The sequence below is a fragment of the Stylophora pistillata genome, chromosome 9 (assembly GCF_964205215.1).
Source record: "Stylophora pistillata chromosome 9, jaStyPist1.2, whole genome shotgun sequence".
Lineage (NCBI taxonomy): Eukaryota > Metazoa > Cnidaria > Anthozoa > Scleractinia > Pocilloporidae > Stylophora > Stylophora pistillata.
Window position 1 is genome coordinate 360,006 of NC_142527.1, and position 22,097 is coordinate 382,102.

At 37.2% G+C, this 22,097-nt stretch overlaps 1 protein-coding gene across 3 annotated transcripts; it reads right to left on the minus strand.

The window, feature by feature from the left end:
* Positions 1 to 334: 334 nt before the first annotated feature.
* LOC111333991 (la-related protein 1B) lies at positions 335 to 21,912 on the minus strand. 3 transcript variants are annotated; one of them, XM_022939666.2, is made up of 24 exons: positions 21,130 to 21,912; positions 20,999 to 21,048; positions 20,813 to 20,884; positions 20,586 to 20,667; positions 14,761 to 15,030; positions 13,948 to 14,194; positions 13,788 to 13,842; positions 13,602 to 13,691; positions 13,168 to 13,267; positions 12,729 to 12,791; positions 12,295 to 12,456; positions 11,500 to 11,585; positions 11,052 to 11,146; positions 9,738 to 9,912; positions 9,526 to 9,567; positions 9,036 to 9,389; positions 6,617 to 6,714; positions 6,070 to 6,230; positions 5,899 to 5,986; positions 5,767 to 5,823; positions 4,858 to 4,967; positions 4,485 to 4,534; positions 4,179 to 4,259; positions 335 to 3,605 (listed from the first exon to the last, which is right to left on the minus strand). In XM_022939666.2, the coding sequence occupies exons 1-24, from the start codon at positions 21,374 to 21,376 to the stop codon at positions 3,168 to 3,170; spliced, it is 3,273 nt and encodes a 1,090-aa protein (XP_022795401.2). In that variant the 5' UTR covers positions 21,377 to 21,912; the 3' UTR covers positions 335 to 3,167. The 3 variants fall into 3 exon arrangements, with proteins under 3 accessions (XP_022795401.2, XP_022795402.2, XP_088589721.1); XM_022939667.2 differs by lacking the exon at positions 12,729 to 12,791 and having other exon boundaries at positions 21,130 to 21,911; XM_088733595.1 differs by lacking the exons at positions 20,586 to 20,667; positions 20,813 to 20,884; positions 20,999 to 21,048; positions 21,130 to 21,912 and adding an exon at positions 19,680 to 20,560.
* Between the last annotated feature and the right edge of the window lie 185 nt (positions 21,913 to 22,097).

The following is a 22,097-nucleotide window of genomic DNA, read 5'->3' on the forward strand; positions in this document are numbered from 1 at the left end:
TCAGTGGATAGTGTTATACGAATTTCAATCAATCGTAGGACCAAAATGAAACCGATCTCGTTTGTGAAGCCTTAACTATTAAAATGATTAATATTGATAACTAAAAAATAATGCCCACAAGAATGGCTTTGTGCTTCAAATGTGGGCAGTATTATAATCCCGACAGGACCCATCGACTTCTTTCTCCATAATTCAACAAAATTTTAAGAAATGCAACCAAGTTTTAAGGATAATGTAACATTGAACAGAAAGGGAAGGTGGACTGGTTAAAACTTGCTAATATCCTTCAATAAAAAGGTATTAGAGTTAGATCAAACGGGTTAATGCCTTGAAATGTTGTTTTAAAATAGATTTATTTGATTTTTTTTTTAGGTGATTACCATTGTACAACTACCACTACTTAAACATAATGAACCCTCACAGTAATATTAATACCAAGAACTGCACATCAACGAGCCTTCACTGCGACCAAACTTTCCAGGTCAATCGAAGACCAGTGTTCGCAGAGCCAGACATGGTGTGACAGGGTCCTTTGGTGACCCATCACGAGGCTTTGTTTACACTTGTCTTTGATCCACTTAAGAGAGTGCTCACAGTTTAAAAGAAGCTACAAATGGTGCCACTAAATAAGTTAGCAGTCCTTTAAAATTCTCTACTAATTGTCGGGTAGTAAAACGCGATAAATAACCTAATTCAATTCACCCAAGTTGGTCACACAGTAAGCTATCATGTCAATACAACCAGAGAAAAAAAAACTCTTCGAGGTCCTCGTAAGACGGCCGACAGTCTCCAAAACTGGTAATCCAATAAGGATAGCGCACGAGCTCGGAAGCGCTCAGGCCTACGACGTTTTCGCCCAAAAGGGCAAGTCTCTTCAGGGCTCGACACAACGATAACCAACTAGCCACAGACTAGTAGTAAATCAGTTTTGGCTAGTGGTTTTCGATTTTCAGTTGCCAGTTTAGTTTGTAAAAAAACTGAAATTGTTGTAACATCCATTACCAGCCACTTGGCTAGTAAGTTGAAAAGCTAGTGTCGAGGCCCTGCTCTTCTGATTGACAGTTTGAATTTTTCAATTTCCAAAATTAAACTGTTCTTTGCTCTTGCTCTAAACTAAACTTAACCGACCAAATTTCTTTCCTCAAGCGCGAAACTGACAACTTTACAATGCTACAAACTACTAGAATCACACCTTTGAAACTACAGACATAAGCTCATGATACACGAATGTTTGTGAAGGTGTAACGCGCTTTAGAATCAACTTTACTTTTAATTTACCTTGTCACAAAAAGAAATCTTAACAATTATTGTAAACTGCAAGGTAATTTCTAATTATAAACTGCCGGCGACAAAAGCTTCTATATTTTGTTCAACACCAGGATAACTTTTGAATAAAGATATATTGGGCGATTATAATAACTTAGAAATCTCTATGTACAGTTAAATCATACCACCATATTGTTTCAGTGGGTAGACCTTGTAAGATAATTTAGATCACAGTTAAAAGACAAAAGACTTGGTGGTCAACTCGATTCTTTTACCAAAAAAACCCTTATTGCAACAAGCTAACTGCGTTTCAAACGCATTCCTTCCATCGTTCCTTTTTTTCCCAGGCTACTAGTGACGTTCCCGGAAACGCAATTTTTCACGATTCGAACCACGATACGGAACCAGAATTTGATAGTACCTAGACAACGCATAGAGAAATTGACATTTCCTTAGCAAGGTATATGACTTCGGATTATTTCTGCTATTCACTTGAAAAAATCACCTTGGTAATTTTCCCAGTAAATTCATTAATTTTCTAAAGCAGTGATTCTGAGTTTCGCAATAACTACAGACTATGTTCACCTCAAAAGTTCCGTTTGATACTAAGGCCAGCTTATTCAAATTCATATAATCTTCCGTGAGGAAAACTTCAAAGGTCCACAACATTTCATTTAATTCTTAGATCGAACTTAAGTTTTCCTCTTCTCCCACTTAACCAACCACCTCACCCATCTAACCAAAAACAATCCTAAAACTTTTCCTTATTCTAAACTCCTAGCTCTGTCGAATCAACAATCCAAACCACAATGCCATAATAAAGGCTCAGAAGCCGTCTACTTCTGAAAGACCCCTTCGAAAAACACAGCTAACTTAGAACTCTTGTGCCCCGAAGTTTTTCCTTGCAAAAGAAATCTCTCCTGTCTTTCATTGTCTGCAAGTACCCTCTCCCGAACGAAGTCTAACGATAAGAAAGAACACCTAAGCCTTAAACTGATGTGCGAGAGAAGAGATTGGAAAGCTTTGCCCTATAGAAACACTTAAAATTCAAAATTGGTTTCTTTTGCGCAATTTTCACACTATGTAAATTCAATAAATTTTCTCTATGTTCAACCAAAATAATAACACCGACAGTTTAACTCACCTTGACAATGATAAAAATAATTTAATACTTTTCTAGCGTTTGAGGAAATCCCTCAGTTGCTCTAGTGGGATCATCATCTTAACAGTGCTTGGAAAAGATATTTTCCTTAGATAATCAGGTATCTATATCTTCGAACCTGACCAAGTTGAGAGTGAATGCCGAATGATAACCATCGGAACGAAGGAGTGAATGAAAACTTGGGAGGCAATTTAAAATGAAGTTAAATTTGTTCCTGTTAAATAACAGCTTCGTCTCTGAGCCAGGATGACTGAAGTACTTTGAATACTTACTCCACAGAGTATATTCAATTCGTGCAGGTATCTTTTGAATGATTGACGTAGACGGAAATACCATTCCGCACTTTCCTAACCAGGAAGGTTGTCGTTCTTGCTATAGTAAATGAATGTGTTTTAAAATTCAGTTCATAATCATTCCCCAATGGTATCCTTGGTTAAGTCTACAACATGCCAAGATAATATAGCACTGCTACTAAGGTACATCAACGCCATTTCTTGAAAACACATTCCACCTTCTTCACTTCTCAAGCAGCAGTTGTCTTGACTTGTAAATAACTCAATTGTTTTCAGGACGCGCCTTGTCACCAATCACAACCGGAAGTGGGACAGATACCGGTCCACTAGTAAGATTTCCATGTACTTTTTTTTTTGGTGTTTTCATCTTTTAACTTTTTTTTATGGTATTAAATTAGAATGAAGTCAATTGCTTTACTAAAGTCTTGATAGTTTGTTTTTCCGCCCTAAGAGGCTGCCACTTTATCAGTGGCTACAGATCCTTTCTGAGAGCTCTCCCGTTTGCTAACATTTGTTCTTTCCCCGGAAGCTCCCGAACCAGTTGTTGATTTTCCAGAAGTACTTTTCGCAGACGAGGATTTCCCGGAAGTGGCTTTAACTAGACCTGCTTTAGCACCTGCAGATTCTGAGGTTGCATTTTCAGTAGTATTTTCAACTTTGCGTTCTGCACTCTTCCTTCTCGAATCACTGCTTTCAGAGCTTTTATGACTCTTCTTCTCCTCTTTAATATTCTTCTGCTCTTCCTTTCCCCTTCTTTCTTCCTCTATAGTTGTTCTCTGCTCTTCCCTGCTACTGGTAGGAAGATGGTCATGTTTGTCACTGTGTGAATTATGCCGTGACCGTGGTTTGTTGCTGTGCGGGTCAACTGGGAACTGATTCATTGGCTATGGGAAAAGGAAAGAAAACATGATCAGGTCTCTTCAAATAACTACTTGAATACAGTAAATCATTAACCCTGTAACTCACACGAATGATACAATAATACAATACAATATCAAGCAGAAAACTGACAAGAATTGAAGAATATATCAACTGGACTGATATCTAGGGAGTGAAAGGGTGTAGCCTAGTCTGGAAAGTTCTGAAGTGACAAACACTTTAACAACCCCAGAAGTCATCATCACATTCAAGCATGGAGTTGTTGGTCATGTATTAAAAAATATCTCCTTACTTTACAGTTAACTTCTTAAACTAACTCTGTCAAAACACCAGTAATAGCCACCACTAACAGTTCTGTTCTTTTCAGGATTAACTGTACCCCACAACTGCAGAGTTCCCCCTTAATTTAAGCATGACAGGTAAAAAAATTTTAACTGGTAGTGCAATCCCTTTAGCTGTTAGTTCTTCAAGAATAACAACGATTTTAAGCCATTCTAAGAGGTACTGCAGCGTACAGGCCATAAATTTAACCAGTTACCACTGAAAAGCACAAGACTGCTAAACTACAATTAACTTACATCATTCCTGAAGTCATCTATTGTCTTGTACTTATCCAGGCGTTTTTGAAGGTCTGGATCAATTTCAAATCTTACTTTGCCCTGAAAATAAAACCAAACATATCAGCGGCAGAGTAACCATACACAAAATTTCTTTCTGAACCTTTTTTCCATTTTCAAGGATCAGCAGACATTAGACAGCAAAAGACTCCCTTTCTTGACCTATTTCATCGCCTTTCAGACAAGTCTAACCAATGCTTGCAAATTACAGAAATATCCACCCTGGGTGAACAAACAAAAATTGTGAGAAAAAGTCTACAAACTCACTTTGTAATATTTGAGGAATGCCCAAAACTTCTCTAAACCATAAAGATTCCCTGAAAGAAAAAGAAAAATACATATTTAACTCAACGTTATTGTGGTACAAGTTTGAGAACATCACTGTGAAATATACAAAGATTTTACTTGGTGAACACGATTTTGCAGCAGGATGCTCAACTGCTGAGCAACAAGAAATCAGAAAGCCAGCCAGGCTGTCACAGGTGGGAGAGTCAGTTTTCTTTTTAATTTGTAACAGCTTTGTGATAAAATAAAGAACAGCTTGCATCATTCAATTGCTCAACTCAACCTTTACCATCTTTCTTATCATTTTTACATCATGGTGAAACACCTGCATAGTCACTGACTGAAAATTACATACCTTGGTTATGATCTCTTAACGTTTCTGTCTGGAAATCTTTGAACAAGTCAGGCTTGAACTTCTTTTCAAGGCCATAGCTAAAAAATCTGAAGAGGCACTCCAGACCATACCTAAAAGGAGATGCAGTGAGATGAATACTTTGCAACGTTTTTGCATTTCACAGAACAAGCCCACCAAGTGTTGCAAAAGTTAAGCACAAACAGTAACTGATGCTTTCACCATCTCCATAACTATGATGATGACTTTCACTGGGGTTGTTGAAATGCAAGTCACTACTACCAATGACACTCCCTCTTGGAATTACCCTCACCAGGGATGCCTTTGCATTTGCTAGGTCCCTTTAACTTAAAAGCCTGAAGAATCAAATCAAATTTATAGACCCTAGAACCAGTCTATTTAATTTTTTAGTGGAGAGCTTTATGAATAATGTTCAAAAGTTTTTAAAACCCATCTTGATAAAAAAAAAAAAAAAAAAAAAGGAAATAAAAAGCTTTACGGGCCCATTAAGTTACCAGGACCTTTGACATATGGTCCCCTGGACAATTCCAACTACATGATCAAATACTACCCTCAGTATCAAACCATTCATGTCCACAAATTTGAAGGTTTGAGGTTTGCTCCCATGTGCTGGACTTTATAGTGATTGGTTAATACACAATTACCAGTCACCTATTAGAGTCAACTTTCTTTGCCTTCTGAATTTCATATTTAACACAAGAGAAAGTAACGGGTACTGAGTAAGAGAATTCCTGTTAAAAAGTATAAGAAGTTTTTCCCTCGCAACATTCAGCACACATACAGTTGATCGATGTTGCGATCATTGGGATATCATCACACCACGAAAAAAAGAGAGAAAAAAACAAAGCTGTGATTCTGAAAAGAAAATTATAAAAAGTTTCTACATCATACCTGTAACCAGCTGCAGCATCCTCTACTGCCAGCATTTTGAACTCTTTGTACATTGTCCTGGAAGATTGAACATTTATTCCATACATTAATAACGAGAGAACCACAACAAGTTGTCCAAATTCATGCACTCACCTATTAAAATGTGATCTCAGGAAAAATGACCAGAATCTAAACAAGGTGTTCATTTCTTGAGACTGTCCAATTCCCACCTTCTTTCTCTCTGCAAGTAAGAGAAAAGGTTATAAAGGCAACTTGGTATCAGAGTGGTTTTAATGATTCACCATTTTTACAACAGTGACAAACCTTTTAGACACTTGGAGTGATATTTAAAGTACAGTTGTTGGGTAAAGCCATTGTCTTGGAGAAGTTCATGTGAAGGATGCTGAAAGCGTGGGATTGGCTGAGGTGCTGACCCATAACTTCCAACCACAGGAGTCATACCCTCAGACACACTGAGGCTTGGACTGAAAAATATCAGACAGACAAACACAAGCTTGCTTAAAAAATATTTAAAATAATAATAATAATAATAATATCAAACCCACACATCTTATGGCTGTAAGACTACATGTATGGCATATGCTTTATTTTTTCTTGAAGTCCATTCCACAGTGTCTGAGTACACCTTGCAACACAAAAAGGGATCTTAAGCAGAACATGACAACAACGGCAACAAAGCATGGCAATACAGTAGATTTAGTAAGAAGAACAATAGCTCAACAAGTGTGCTATGTTATTCAAAAATTATATATTTTCCTTGCCACCCTCCTCCATGCAAAATTTTGATATCACCAAAAATTTGCCTACAAATCAACACATCATCCTTGAGCAGATAACAAGCTTTTCAGACCTTCTTGGTGGCGGATAATCCCGGCTTCCCATAACCCAACCAACATGCTGTTCAACAGGTGGGTTCTGACTGTACTTTGTCTTTCTTTTCTTTGGACCCTGATGAGAAAGTTGCAAAGGATAATTGTAAATATATTATAATCGTCAAGCCACTTTTTGTATAAAAGTAAAATGTAAAAATCACATGACACCAAACCTATTCTAGGGTTTAAAATGCAAGTTTTAAATTTGGCCTTGTGCTTAACAAACTCTGTATCAGCATGTACATGTCAATATAATTTGGATATATCAACAAAGTTGAAATGGTAAATTGCCACCGTAACGATTACAAAAGCTGATGTTTTGAGCGTTAACCCTTCGTCGGAGTGAATAGAGTAATTGTGGGTTGTGTGTGCTTTTAAAGGCAGAAAATGGAGCTATGTTATTGGTGGGAACATGGCAACGAGAAAAAAACGAATTAGTGGTATGAAAAGCATTCGTTGATCCCTGTGGGATTTAGACTGCCATGTACATGTCAAGTCCCAACTGCACTTTTTTTTAAGAGTTTCCAATTTCCTTTTGAAACAAAATAAACTCAATCAGTATCAAAAACTTGTTGAAAGCTTCACTAAGAATACAGGACAATTTGCACAAAAGACTTTTTGCACAAGTCTTTTCGCACAAGTTTTGGACCATATGCAAAATTTTTAATAGTCACTTCGCACGATAATTATAAGTGAGAAACATCAATATAAAAGGCATTCTAACTGATGCTGATAAGATAATTCACCTTCACATGTCCCTTTTAAATCATAAGATCCAACGATGAGAACATAGATATTTATTTACTTAATAACTTCTACTAAATCACAACGCTCGTGAACACGATCACTATTGTAAATTGAAGAAAGGGACAAATCTTTCTTTCTATGAAAATGTAAGGAACTCCTTACTCGAACGATTACTTCTATTACTTTTCCTTTGTTAAATGAAAAACATTTTAGTTTTGACAGTAAATCATCAACTACAAACATGCAAACATCGATGACCCACGCTAAGGACGCCATGTTGATTTCGAAAGTAATTGTCACCAGTCCTCCCTCCTCTGTAGTCATAGTAAAAACCTGTAAACTGTTTCACTTTGTTAAAAGTACTTAAGACCTCTTTACAAAATTATTGTGTAAATGCTATAATATAATTATTACACACTAAATATTGCTTATCAATCGATACTGAACTCTATCGCCTAAAGGAATTGTGATAAGAATAATTTGAAAGGTTACTACTTGACTTTACAATCTTTAAAAAGATTACATTATCAAACTTGTCTTTCCACCAGATCACCAGTTTCTACCCACAATGACATGTTCAAGTCGTCAAATCACAACACTTGCACGTGCCAACACTCGATGTGAGGCACTCCTGAAAATCGGAGTTATTAATGTTGAACTGTTTTTGCTCTACATATTATACCTAACTATCATTATATAACGAAGATATAATAATTAAATTTTCAAAAGCTTATCTAAAACCCTTGGGCATCAAACATTCGCTTTGAAGGGGATGGAACAAGGACGGAGGACTGGTGACAATTACTTTCGAAATCAACATGGCGTCCTTAGCATGGGTCATCAATGATTGAAGTGATGATGTACTGTCAAAACTAAAAAGTTTTTCATTTAATGAAGGAAAAGTAATAGAAGTAGTCATTCGAATAGAGGGTTCTTTACATTTTCATAGAGAGAAAGATTTGTTCTTTTCTTTAAGAATAATGATCATGTTCACAAGCGTTTCGATTTAGTTGAAGTTATTGTGTAAATAAATATCGATGTGAAGGTGTAGTCTGATCGTCCGGGTGAGTGTAGTCCTGAGAAGGACTGTTGTCAGTGGTAGTGACTGACCTTTTGACAACCTGTGCGGAAGTCATCATCAGAGTCAAGTGAATGATTGTTGTCAGTAGAATGTTCTTATTCCAGTTCATGTGAAATGATCGGTTGGTTTTGCCGTGATGTTATTAGCTGTAAGACTCAAGTGACGTAAGTTGGTCGTGATTGGTCTGTTTCGATCTGTCGGTAAAGTTAGGTTGTTCTTTTTCGGTCGTTTGTGATGTTTATGTCGTGAATGAGTCGTTTATATGGAGCGGGTAGTTGTTGACATATGTTTAGGGGAGTCTGTTCTAAGTTAGTAAACCAGCTAATATCGATGTTCTCACAGTTGGATCTTATCAAAAGTGACGTGTGAAGGTGAAATACCTTATCAGTATGAATTAGTATATTGATATTTCTCGCTTACAATTGTGTGAAATGACTACCAGGAATTGTGCAAACAGTCCAAAACTTGTGCGGAAAGACTTGTGCAAAATGTCCAGTTACCTTTAGTAATGTTTAAATAACAAAAACTGTTATAAGAGAAAATCAAAATCAGCTCTTGATTTCACCCACCTGGTCACTGAGATTCTCTTTGCTGAATGCAGGAAAAAACCTTGGTGCTACTTTCACATCCTTCCTCTTGGGAGTGCGAGATCCATGGCGGTTTTCTTGAGTAGGAGACTCAGGTACAGTGGTGGGGAGAGACCTGGACACAGGTTCAGAGGGGGCAGTGTTTGCTCGTGGACGGAACACTTCAGCCGATGGTGATAATGTGGCATGAGGAACTGCTGTCACAGGAGGACTGGGTGGAGGGAACTCTGCCTCTGTGAATGAGCGAGCTCTCTGAGGTTCCAGGGCATCACGCTGTGTGTTAAATTTGTCTTGACTGACCAGTTCTACACGTTTCATTGATGAAGACAGGACCATCTGTGGACAGCAAAGGAAGGCAAAAACTCAAATAATATGTCACTCATGTCAACTTATTTGATGTACAATTCAACAATTGAAGAGGATGGGATTATCCACACATTTTTTTGTGCCTACTGAAAAAAAAACACCTTACCTTTCTATTTAGGTAACTATCATCACTGTCATCCCAAAGATCCTGCAAAGAGATTCCCAAATAGTTCAAAATTTCAGTGAACTATAATGCACTCCTTCAGTGGATCAAATATTATAAAAGTTATCAACTCCTACAGGGCTAGATTTTATTCATTTCAAATAGCAAGCTGGATTTTGAATCCTCCCACTATGAACTCTAAAAAGGCTCCATACCTGCTCATAGTAATACAGGCCATCATTAATAGCTTTGGAGAGTTCCTGCGTCATTTTAACTCTAGTGACATAGTTTCCTGTCCTGTCATGTTTCTTAACAGGAGGTGGCGTCTGCGTCACAATCATTATTTTGTGTATATCTTGATCATCAATTTCGTCATCCGAATCATCATCCCTGATAAAAAATATATCATTCATTTAGTATAACCCTTAAACTCCAAGAAGTCATTAACCCTTTCACTACCAATTAACAAAATTAATTAACAAAATTAATTAACAAAATTAAAGTTAAACACCACTGCATACAGTTATGGTGCACACGGGAGGTTACTAAGCACAAAAGAAGCACAAGAGTCACTCAAGGCGATAGCCAAGAGCGACTCTAGCTTCTTGAGTGCTTAGCAAACCTCCCAAGTGCATCCATAACTCAATAGTGTATGCTGTGGTGTTTACCATTTGTTTTATAACATAACATTGATACATTGTAGCTAAAGAGTTCCCTTTTATTTAACAAATCTTACATGACCAGAAAAAACAAACGCGCACAGAAAAATAGTCTTTGCATTTGCTCACGTCAGCAGCATACACCCATGGGCAAAATGGGGGACGCTAAATTGACCAATCAGAATCTCATTAGTAACTCTCCTTCCTGTCTGCCATACAATTCTTATGATGTTAGTTCAGAGAATTTGGAGCTGGAACAACTAATAATTCCCTAACTGATATTCTTATTTATTCTCATCACTTGACTGCTTGATATTGTGTTGATATTTTAAGGAGAAATTCTCTCTTGGTCACTCATGGGAGTTGAAGGGTGATGAACATGTAACTTCTCTCTATAACAAGCATACATTATCCAGTAGACAGGTGAGGAGAATACTGTAGCAGATCTAAGCTGTTAGCTTGATCTTGATCTAACTCTAAATTCTGGCAATTAGTTTACAAGGAAACGTGTAGCAGCTAGAGTGGTGAATTCACAATCTGATCTTAGGAGCTGGGAGATAACTGGCACAAAATGTCATTTTATTCTTTTTTCACTAGGATCTTTGGAAATAAGGCAAAACATTTATTCAATAGAAAAATATAAGTCAACAAGGTTTGCTTCTCATAATTGAATGAACTCAAAACTCAGGTATTAAGTTAAAGTTAGGTCACACTTGACAAGGCTCTCCAGAAAAAAAAACTGTTGATATGCACCAACTCAACCCAAACAATCATCTTTTTTTTTGGCTCAGTCAACAGCCAAGTTTTACCAGGAATCAAGTACATGGTTAACGAGCAGACACACACATTGTCCTTAAAGAGATTACTTACCAATCAGAGGAGCATATTGTAGGCTGTTTGCCTTGGTGTTCTAGTTCTTCATCAAACTGGAAGTCTAGCTCTTCTTGGTCATTGGCAAAACTCACCTAAGGGGATGAAATCCACCTTATTTCAGTAGGACATCTAGAAAGCTGTTATTTCTTGTCTAAGAATATGCCTCTTTGGGGTTGTTATTTACTTTAAGAACCTTAATGCCCAATACCAATCAAAGACTAGCAAACAACATACAACTACTGTAAACGATGTAAAAAAACTGCAACCCATATGCTTAGTCAAACAACTTAAATTGTACCAGAAGCTTCTTTACTTTTTTTAGTTCCTTAAAAGTTGGCATCTTGATGACATACTCATAAATTCTTTATCCAGCTTTAACTTGTTTAGGGAAATTCAAACCTTGACTGCAAGACAATTTCACGAGACTGTTTTACAATCTACTAACCTTAGTATCCACTGACTTTGATGAAGATGGTTTGCGTCTTTTTACCTCTGTCCAAGCTTCAGGATCATGCTTATTTGTTTCTAAAACTAAATAACAAAAATTACTAAGCTTCCAATACAAAAAGTACAAAATAAATTCTTAAAGGAAAACTGAAGCCTAAAATTGGTATATTGTTTGCATTCATTTCTAGTTAGCTTTAGAGGAGTAAGATAAAGTGTCGATATTCATTTTCGTTCACTTCTTGTTTTTTTACGAGGAAATTTGATTTGTAGTTGCCTTTTTCCCGCTTTTGGGGCTGTAAGACCGTTGGCTCAAAATAGGTCAGCAGCGATCATTTATGTCAGTGGTGGGGAACCAACTTAAGAAAAACAACTGTTACTATTTCATTTTCGTAGTTAATCCCCATTAAAAGTCACGCAACTTCGATAACTCCATAACCAAGCCAAATTTCTGTAGGAAGAGTATGGGTTTATTATCTTTCTTCCCCACCCATGATGTAAGAGCGATCTAAAATGACTGCTGACATCGCTATTCTGAGCCGCTGTACTACGAGGCCAAAATACCACTTTGAACTATTTTTCCAAGGCAAAGTTGGGCCCAAAGACTGAAAAAAACCCTCAAACATTGCTATTTGAACTAAAAGCTGCAATTTAAAAATGGTTCATTTTTAGGCTTCAGTTCCCCTTTATATAGCAACATTCCTGGAAGGAATTTTTGGAAGAAACCTCCACCTATATAAAGTACACATGCAGGAGGTAGCTTGGTTTAGCAACAGAAAACTGGTGGATGTTTCACCTTTTGATTCCAAGTCGTTCTGTTTCTCCTCTTGGACAGATGGGTTACTGTTTGAGTTAATGAACACCAATCCATTCTGTCCTTGTTTAACCATCTCACTGTCCACTGCAACATCTATGTGTTCTTGTTTTTGCATCTCCATGCTGTTGTGCACCCCAATCTCTGCAAATTCCAATTTACATTGACATTAGAAACTATAAATGAAACCTATAAGGATGCCTTTTAATTCCCAGATTTTTTTGTTAATTCAAAAAGGAAAATAACAAACAGAAGTCAAGGACAGTGCGTCTCTTTCTGAGTAACAATTTAAACACTTAAAATTCAATGGGTATTTGCTGTTGCTTAGAAAAGCATTTGTCAGCAAAACATTGCCCTTCACACTGAATTCAAATTTAACCAAAATGCTGAAAATCTACAATTGTATTGAGTGTTACCTGCTGGGATATGTTGCTTCAATGAAGGCATGTGCTCATAAACATGGGTAATGGTGTTTTCAACTGAAATCACATCAGTATTTGCACATATTAGGTGGCTACCTTAGTTTAAATGTTGTGATACAGTTAACCATATTTTTATTATTCAACTAGACAAGTTAATATAACTTGCCACCCAATGGGTAATCTTATGAAAAGCTGATGTCCAGGTGCCAACAGCTGTGAGCTCTAAACAGCTGGAGAGTAACCAATACCAACAATAATCAATAACATGCTTGGGACACTTGCCTTAAGACTCTTGCATTCGAGAAACCTTTGTAGAATCAGTAGGCATTTTGCAACGGTTGGCCAATCACAAATTCAGTGAAACACTCTCTCGGTGTTAAATCTATTCTCTAACAAAACAAAATTCATTCCTAATGAGTAAGATATGAAATACCTGTGACAGGTTGGTCTGGAGGGATGGCCCATATTGCAGGGTTGTCCTTCTTCCTTATCTTGCCGTCAATTATTTCCACAGCTTCACTGCCTCTCAGTGCCTGTAAAAAAAAAATCATTTTGCAAATAGTGGCACTTCAAAAGTACAATAAAACGTCAGGGGAGTAAGTATGCTCAATCAGAGTACAAAACATGGAGCTGAGCTAAAGCTGTCATCTCATCTACCACTTTGTCCTATGTCCAACCATTTCCCTCAGGGAGCAGCTAGAGCACTCAAGAAGAGGGGAAAAACACACGACTACATCTCTGGTTTCTTTCTACTATTCTTTTATGCTCTAGCTGCTTCCTGCATGCTTTAACAACAGAACACAGGACAATCAAGGCTTCTCTATTTGTTAATTAAGGGGAATACAATTGTACATTACGTTTACAAACCTCTAAAATGAGATTAACATCCTGTGTGAGGGCCTGAACCCTATAGAAGCTTGCAATAAGTCCAATAGGTATAAAGCCTTCGTAGTCCATCTGAGTATAACAAAAAAAAAATAAGTATACAAGCGTGAGTTGCCATAAAAATCAGCTGATTCAGTTTATATGTAACAAATTATTAAGTTACTGTACCTGGCGTCTCAAGAAGATGTCTTTGGTAAGATTCTGTTCACTGAAATAATACTCTCTACAAAAAAATCAAGAAATAATTACTTCAGTTAAGGTGCATTATACACCAACATATCAGCAAAATCCATGACTTGATACACCTCCTTTTCAAAACTGCACTTACATTTGGTTCTTGATATATTCCTTGAGTGTTATCTCGTCCAAAGTTACAGCAGTGGCAGTAGCAGCAGCAGCTGCTGCTGCAGGTGCAGCAGGCATATAGTTACCAGAGTGATAATAGAAACTAGTGCTGTATGGCTGATTTGCAGTGTACTGGGGCTGTGCAAAATAAGTTGTTCCATTGTACATCTGATAGCCAAACTGCTGGCGGTAAGCTGGGTTGTAAGGCATTTGCTGGTGACTACCATCCCCTGAAGACAACAAGAAAAACTTTTGCTGAGTAAAAAAAAAAACACACACACACATTCTCATCTGTAGTATTTACCTATTCAGATTCAGACAATGCCATGCTATTAACTTTCAAAAGGAATAGAGGGAACAACCTGTCCATCCCAAAAAACCACAGAGACAATGATGCTAATGATATCTTCCCCTAGGGGTTGTTGAAACATCAGTTAATACTACCAACAACAGTCCTTCTAGGCAATACACTCACTTGAAAAATCAGGCTACAAGATCAAGTTCAAGAGTTATAAAGAACTCTATCTTAAGTGTTCTAAGTATCAGTCACTTGCTGTTCCTGAAGCAAGAATCAAAATATCCTTTCACTTAGGCAACCCTTTCATTTCTTTCCAAACTGAAAACTACAGCCCCTTTTTGAACATTTTTGTATAAAAAGATTTCAGAAATCTTCCACAGACAGTATTGTTTGTAGGAATAAACCATCAATCTTGTGTTATCATGTAACTTTGTAACTACCTGCTATCCAACCAGCACTCAACTAACAAGAAACACAGCACAAAATCAAAAACAGTACCTCTTGGTGAACGTTGCCGTCCTCGTCCTCCACGTCCTCCTCTTCCTCCACCACGTCCCCCCCTGCCTCCTCTCACAGGTGACACATTGCCTGGTGCATTTCCTGGACTGAACCTTGTGGTGGGTGACTTAGTTGACTTGGGGTTAACAGCTGTTGGTGAGATGGCCTCGGGTGATGTGGGTGATTTTTCCACACCTGAATCATTAGCAGAGTTCTCCAAAGCACTTTCAGCACCTTCTAAGTTCAGTGGGACCCACCTATGTCTTCCACCTGAAAGCCAGAGACAAAAGAGACTAACTGATGATTCTACCCTCAAACTTGCTAGGGATAAATTGCCAAGCAGTATGAATAAGTCCAGAGTTTGTTGAGTTTACTATTAAAGATGTTTAAAAAGCTGTCCAAAAGCCATCTTATGAGGAGAGGAAATCCATTTGTAGGGTTAAATGACAGACTCCCCAGTTTAAAATGTTCTGGAAGTCTTAGCCCTAAGCTTGCAATCATCTGCCTTAATAACGGAATGCTGAAAACTCACTTTGTCCAGAAAAATTTTAGGAAAAGGCAAAGACTTTTCAACTTCAAAAGTACCAGATTTTTTTACCATCCTTGACAACAAAAGAAATATTATCAAGGAGCATACCCTTCTTTAACTTTTTTCAAGATAAACAATAATATCGCTTGAAATAATAAGATGAAAAATAGGGCAGTTCAGGTGTTGAATAACACAACATCCATTGCTATTAATAAGCAGATTCCTACATTACACATGGTGGGTGGAATAAAGATGTCTGCAGGAGAACTGAAATAATGGGCAAACAGAGACACACTGGGCCTGAACAATGCAATGAATGATACAGCAACACAATATCAGCTTCTTGTGTCTAACCCAAAGAATGTAACACTTGTTAAATGTCTCCTTCTCTGATCAAGAATTATTGTCACACTGACCATGAAAAACTTGAATAAAGCAAAATCTAATGCAATGTATCATTTGGAACAATTATTCTTGGTTAAAAACCACTCAACTGCCATCACTGGGTCTAACCTTAACAAGCAACATTTCCTCGCTGTGAATTTACTGCTGCTTCTTTATTCTATAAGGCTATTTTAGGTGCAAATTGCTACATTTACTTTTGTCTTTAAAAACAATTCTTAAATATCAACAAGACAAAAAGAAAACTATGTAGTTGATCTCATGTTGACGACCCACAGTTTCATTACCAAAAACAGTAAAATCACAGAAACTAGCCAACTATTTACCAGCAGTGATGGCAAAACAAAAGAAAGTGAAATGAAATCCATAACCTTTGCATAATGAATTATTTGCTGTTTTTGGGCTGATTTCTTCTTTCCACTCGGTAACTTTATTTTCCTACGGCCCATCCTTAGGTAAAGAATATCGTCCCTTTAAACAGCTGTACACGCGGGTACTATTTTGCAATTGATATGAATTGAAGTAGAGACTGTTGAGACTGTGAAGGTGTAGTCTGATCGTCCGGGTGAGTGTAGTCCTGAGAAGGACTGTTGTCGGTGGTAGTGACTGACGTTTCGACAACCTGTGCGGAAGTCATCATCAGAGTCAAGTGGTCACACTTGACTCTGATGATGACTTCCATGAAGCACACTTGACTCTGATGATGACTTCCGCACAGGTTGTCAAAACGTCAGTGACTACCACCGACAACAGTCCTTCTCAGGACTACACTCACCCGGACGATCAGACTACACCTTCACATGTTACCCCTGGGTTCAAACCATTTACTGCATTACGGTTGAGACTCTTCATTGTTGGCAGCTAGGCAACCAAGAAATAGAAAAACTATTTAATTACTTTTTTCTTGTTTTCCTGTCTTTCCCCAAGTGTAAATTTACAAAGAAGGATCTTTTTTGAAAGCAATATTTAGAAGAAACATGTGTACAATGCCCTATGAAAACTGAAATATGGAAGTTCAAAAGAGCAAAAATTTGCATTCTTGGAAGTAAACTTTAGGAAAACTAAATTACTCCTTTCAGGGTAAGATTTAGAGATTAAACACCAGTTGTTCAAAAAGTTGGATTATAAAAGCACACTAGGAAATCACCAACTAATAGAAGAGAACAAACCACATGTACTGGTGAATTGATAATTCATCACATCACAATGTTCTGCACTTCTTACAACTACAAACAAACAAAAAGTTTGCTACATGACTCTAACAAGAAAGGACCAGTTACTTATAAATGTGCAAAATATCTTATGGTGCAAAACTGCAATGATAGCTTTCAACTAAAGAGAAATAGGCCAATGATGCTCAACAAAACACACGATTGCAAGAATTCTTAAAGGAGAAGCAGACTTTGAAAGCCACAAAATTTCTTACCCACCACTAAATAGCATAAATAAAATTTTTACTCCTTGCTGCATCTTGTGATCTTAAGAGAGTACCCTGACCAATCTAAAATAGTCCTTAAATTTTCTTTTGATCATAGATGCCCCAATTTAAAAAGAGTTCAGTTCACAAACAACTTCTTCAGTTATCAAAAAGAGAATATAATTATCACTCTAGATAAGAATACCCTTCTGTGAAGCTCTTAAGAGCATCCCATCACCAACAATGGAAAAGAAAGAGTGATACTTCCATGAGTCATAAGGCTATTGGGCAAGATTCCAGGTGACAACACCTGCAGTAGCAGGGGTTTCAAGAAGAGAAGGCTGATGATGTAATAGGCAGCAGTACCCAAAAAAGGCATAGCAAAACCCAAACACAAAGCCTGCTTTTCAGGCCAATCAGACAGCCATAAGAGTTTAACCCATTGACACCTACGTGTAACACGTGCCTACAAAGTCAAAATTTTGGAGAAACCAAGAAAGCAAACAATGTGCAGTAATTTTTTAAAAATCATCTTTTCCAAAAAAAAAGCTCCAGTGAAAGACTAATTAAAGAACTTCTTTCCGATGAACAAAGCGATAGGTGCATATTAAGTTTTTACTCAAAAATCAAGACGAAAGATAAAAATCACTAAATATTTTTGCATGTGTACAAATGGGCATGTGGATCATATTTCTAAAGGGAATATGCAAATTTATCCATGAGTGAAGAGATCTCAAGTTCCATGGAATCTGTCAATAGGAAGCAAGACGAAAATGACCAAGAAATATTTTGAGACAACAGATTTATTCAAAACAGTTTTTGAATTGCTGTTATAAGCGAAAAACGTACGAATTTCTTACATGTACAAAGCCCACGCAGTAAAATTCATCATGCTTAGATCGTTGTATACTTCCCTTCATGGCCAGAAAATTGTGCAACATTCTGTTGAAAATTCTGAAAAAACTTCAATTTGACACAAAATCTTCCATGAAACAATACTTTTTGAACACATTGTTACTTGAACATAATATTTACCGGGCCACTGAATGGTAAAATTGTTGCTACACCCTGCTTGAAGTCTGAAAGTTTGGTTTTCACTTTACGTCCATCATTCGCATCGCCTTAGAGAAACGTAGTGTCATTGACTTGAGAGCTTATTCTGTCACCTTTAAGACCTAGATATCCATTATTTTCCAAGCAGAGTATTCTAGAGCATTGCTACTTTACATTCTGAGTTCCACAAGGTCTAACTCAATTGCAAATGAACAAAAAATCTGACCTGAAAATTTTGAGGGTCACCCGCGCAGATGCCATATTTTCAAATTTGATCATTTAGTGAGGACGCATAGAATAATGCCCCTTCTAGTACCCTCTAAAGCCATCAAAATATATGCATAAACGACAGATTCTGATTGCTTTATTGATCTCCAAACAATAGAGGAAGTTTGGGGACAAAACTCTGCTTAGTTGAGGAGGTAGGGGGGAAAGCGTTCTCGGGCAGTTTGGGTGTCAATGTGTTAAAGCTGTGGTAAACAGCCAGAAACCAAATCTTGTTGGAACCCATGCTATAGTAAAACTTAAGAATAACTAAAGACAATGGCTCTTCAAATTTCAAAATATGGTTGGCTCCATAATTTTATGAACACCTTTTAGAGCGATCAGATAAATATGAATTCCGAGGCATTTTTCTTTAAATAAAGTTACAAATGACATTGCAACTAACACAAACTAGGGAAAAAAACACTTAAAACATTTTACAAGTAGATGACTTAACTGTTTTGAGAGCTGCACTTATTCACATGACAGCAACAGATTACATGGACAACTGAACATTTACCTGGTATAAACCACCTTGACTGGTAATTTAAATACACCAAACACATTGGTAATAAACTGTGTCTTACAGGTAATTTTGATGGTAGACGGTAACCCTGTTTACATCTAATAACAGACAAAATTGTTGACATCTTCATTTCTTCATCAACCAGTTTATCTCAGACTTAAAAAAATCCTTAACATGCGTTTAAAGCTATGGTGATCTTGACAACTGACTGGTGTTCCTGTTATGGAAATGTGATTCACAGTTGGAACAGTTTGTCACGCATTTGTATCAATCCAAAAGTATCTTCCATCAGGGCTAGAATTTAATTTTTGGAGCACTAACCCCTCGGGTTAGTAGACATCTTTTCTACTAACCAAATTATAAAGTTTGGTATCCAAGCTCACAAGTTACGATATCTCAAATATTCAACATTTTGATAATAATGACTAGGACAAATTAAAGAGTAGCTGAAATTGCATGGTGACCTTTAAAACGTTGACAATTATGCACTTATTTTATTTTCTTCTCGTTTACCATGATTAGTCAAGAACAGTACATCTACAGCACATTCTCTAAAAAGAGTTCAAGTTGATTTAACAACTTGAGTATTCTAAGTATTCCTCTGAGAGTTGGGTCTACGTGCTCTTTGTCCTGAAGTCCACCAATGTTTAAATATGTTAGAAAATTTTACTAACCATGTCGGGTTAGTTGGACACATTTTTAGTAACCAAATGTTGAAAATTACTAACCATTGGTTAACAGGTTACCGTTAATTTCGAGCCCTGTCTTCCATCCACATAACTGCCAGATGTACATAAAAAAAAACCCTTCTGGGAATAACAAACTTCCAAAAGGTTGAAACAGAAAGGAAAGCATACAAAGGACAGAACAATTTTAGTAACAAAACCTAAACTGCAGTAAGAATTGGGTCTGTTACTATTTCAAACCACTGAAACGAATATAACAGATTAATATAATTGGAATTTGGTGCCACCACAATACAACCACTGATACAATGGATTAAAATTATTCTAATCAGGTTGTAAAACCATTGACCATAACCGTTTTAGGGAAGAGTCAGTTTCAAATTTTAAACTTTTAGATTGTTGATAGTATGTTATGGTGTATACAAAAATTAGCCTGCACAGACATTGAGAATCAGGTGGGAATTAATAAAAGAGCATTCAAAACATATATTCAGATTAAAGAAGAAAAAAAAAACAGTTTACAAAGGAAAGCAAAAAGTATGAATAAATTGAAAGTATGCATACGGAAAGCGATATTTGAATTATTGTAAAAATGGATTAAAAACATGAGCAAAGCTTAAACAAAACAAAATTCGGGAGTGAAAGGTCAAACCCTACAATATCTTCCCGGAATAAAAGGATTGGCCGAATATGCTAGCTTACTTGTTTTCTCCCGTTGTTATTGAACGCTATAAACGAAATACAAAACACGTGAAGTCTATTTTGGGAACAGTAGTAAAAAGAGAATAAATTGAAACACTTCTACGCTCCCAAAAAAGCCCTACTTCAGCCAAAAGATACAAATCATTAATATCTCAAGACAAAAGCATAGCTAGTCGGTGGTCAGAGCGACAATGTTCTAATGTTTGCAAAGAGCACTTTAAACGTGTGTAATTAGATCACAAAAACCTTTTTTCTTCGGCGTGGTTTTCTGGTTTTCATCGTCGCCGGACAGTTCGTTCTCAGCATTTTCTTTCTTGCTAACAGTGGCCTTTAAAAAAAAATAGGTTTGAACAACAAACATTCAGCGAATCCAACAAAGCAAGTTCGTCGTAAATATACAAGGCTAAACATGAAACAGAATAAATGCACATCTACTTATCTCCCTGCTGTCGTGATATTATAATTTGTAGTACCTTTCCGTCCTTAGTGGAAGCCGTAGATTCGCCAGGAGTTGGCCAATTTGTGATATCTGTGAATTCGCTACCCTAAAATATTCAACAGAAAGCAACACCTGAGCAAATGTATAACCTGTGTTGTGGCTTCATTGCGAGCATAAAGCAAAACTAGGCACCAACCCCATACCCCTGAGTTTCACTTACCTTGCCTTTGCGTTTAGCGGCTTTCACAACAGTTGGTTTCGCAGCTTCTTCTGAAAGAGATTTACACACAAGGACTCAAAACGAGTTATCTCGAAAGTCAGTGGAAGTAAAGGAACCCTTTTCTTCCCTACCTTTTTCGCCACTGCTTTTCAAGTGTCTCGTCCAAGGATTTTTTGGCGGGGGAGGTGCTTCCATAGGATCATTGCGATTCCCCTCTTTCTGCGTTGTGTTTTCGCTGGAATTATCGTTTTCTTCTACTGCAGCAGTATGGTTTTCGACTTTGACGTGTTCTTCAACATGTCCACAACTGTTGTTAACTTGATTTTTGCCCTCCACGATATCAAGTTTCGTCTTAGGAACGCTTTCGACTTCAGTCATAATACGGAGTTGAACGTGTTATTACGTCGACGTATTTCAAACAATTCCACAAGGCAACCTTCAGCCGACGAACAACCTTGAACCCCACACACGAAGAGCAGATAGTCTCAGATTGCGTCCGCGAAGGTTTCCTGCGTTCTTCCAAAGGCAAACAACCTAAAATATCCGGCAAATTTACCGTTTTTCTTCACCATTCAGCCATGTGGCTAGAGAGACCGAATCTTGACTCCGCAAGATCCTAGTAGCCATGCGCGGAGCAAGTGATCAGGACTGCAAATGGACCAATCAGCTTCGAGAAAAGAACAAAGAAAGGAAATAAATAAAAGCTTGTCTTTGGGTCAGTCACAGGCTGTACAAATATGAAAGAACTACCCGTGCTTAGATGAAACATTAAAGACAAAATAATAGCGATACCTTCCATACCTGTTGTATTGGAAACGTGAAGCGATTGTCCCGACTCCCTTAACGCTCAAAAACGTGGGATACTCCAACCAAACAAAAGAAATCAATTTCTCTGACGGTTTTTCTATTTACGAGACATTTACATCAAAGCGCTTCTTTAAAACAGTAGGTGAAAAGTTTGATTATCTCTCATGAATATTCATGACTGTTTTCTGACTGTTGAAAGCAGCTGTTTTAAACTCGAGAGTGTTTTCTCACCATATTATCTGAATTCTCCAAACCGGCACGGGTAGATCGGCAAAGCATTTGAGTCAATCGT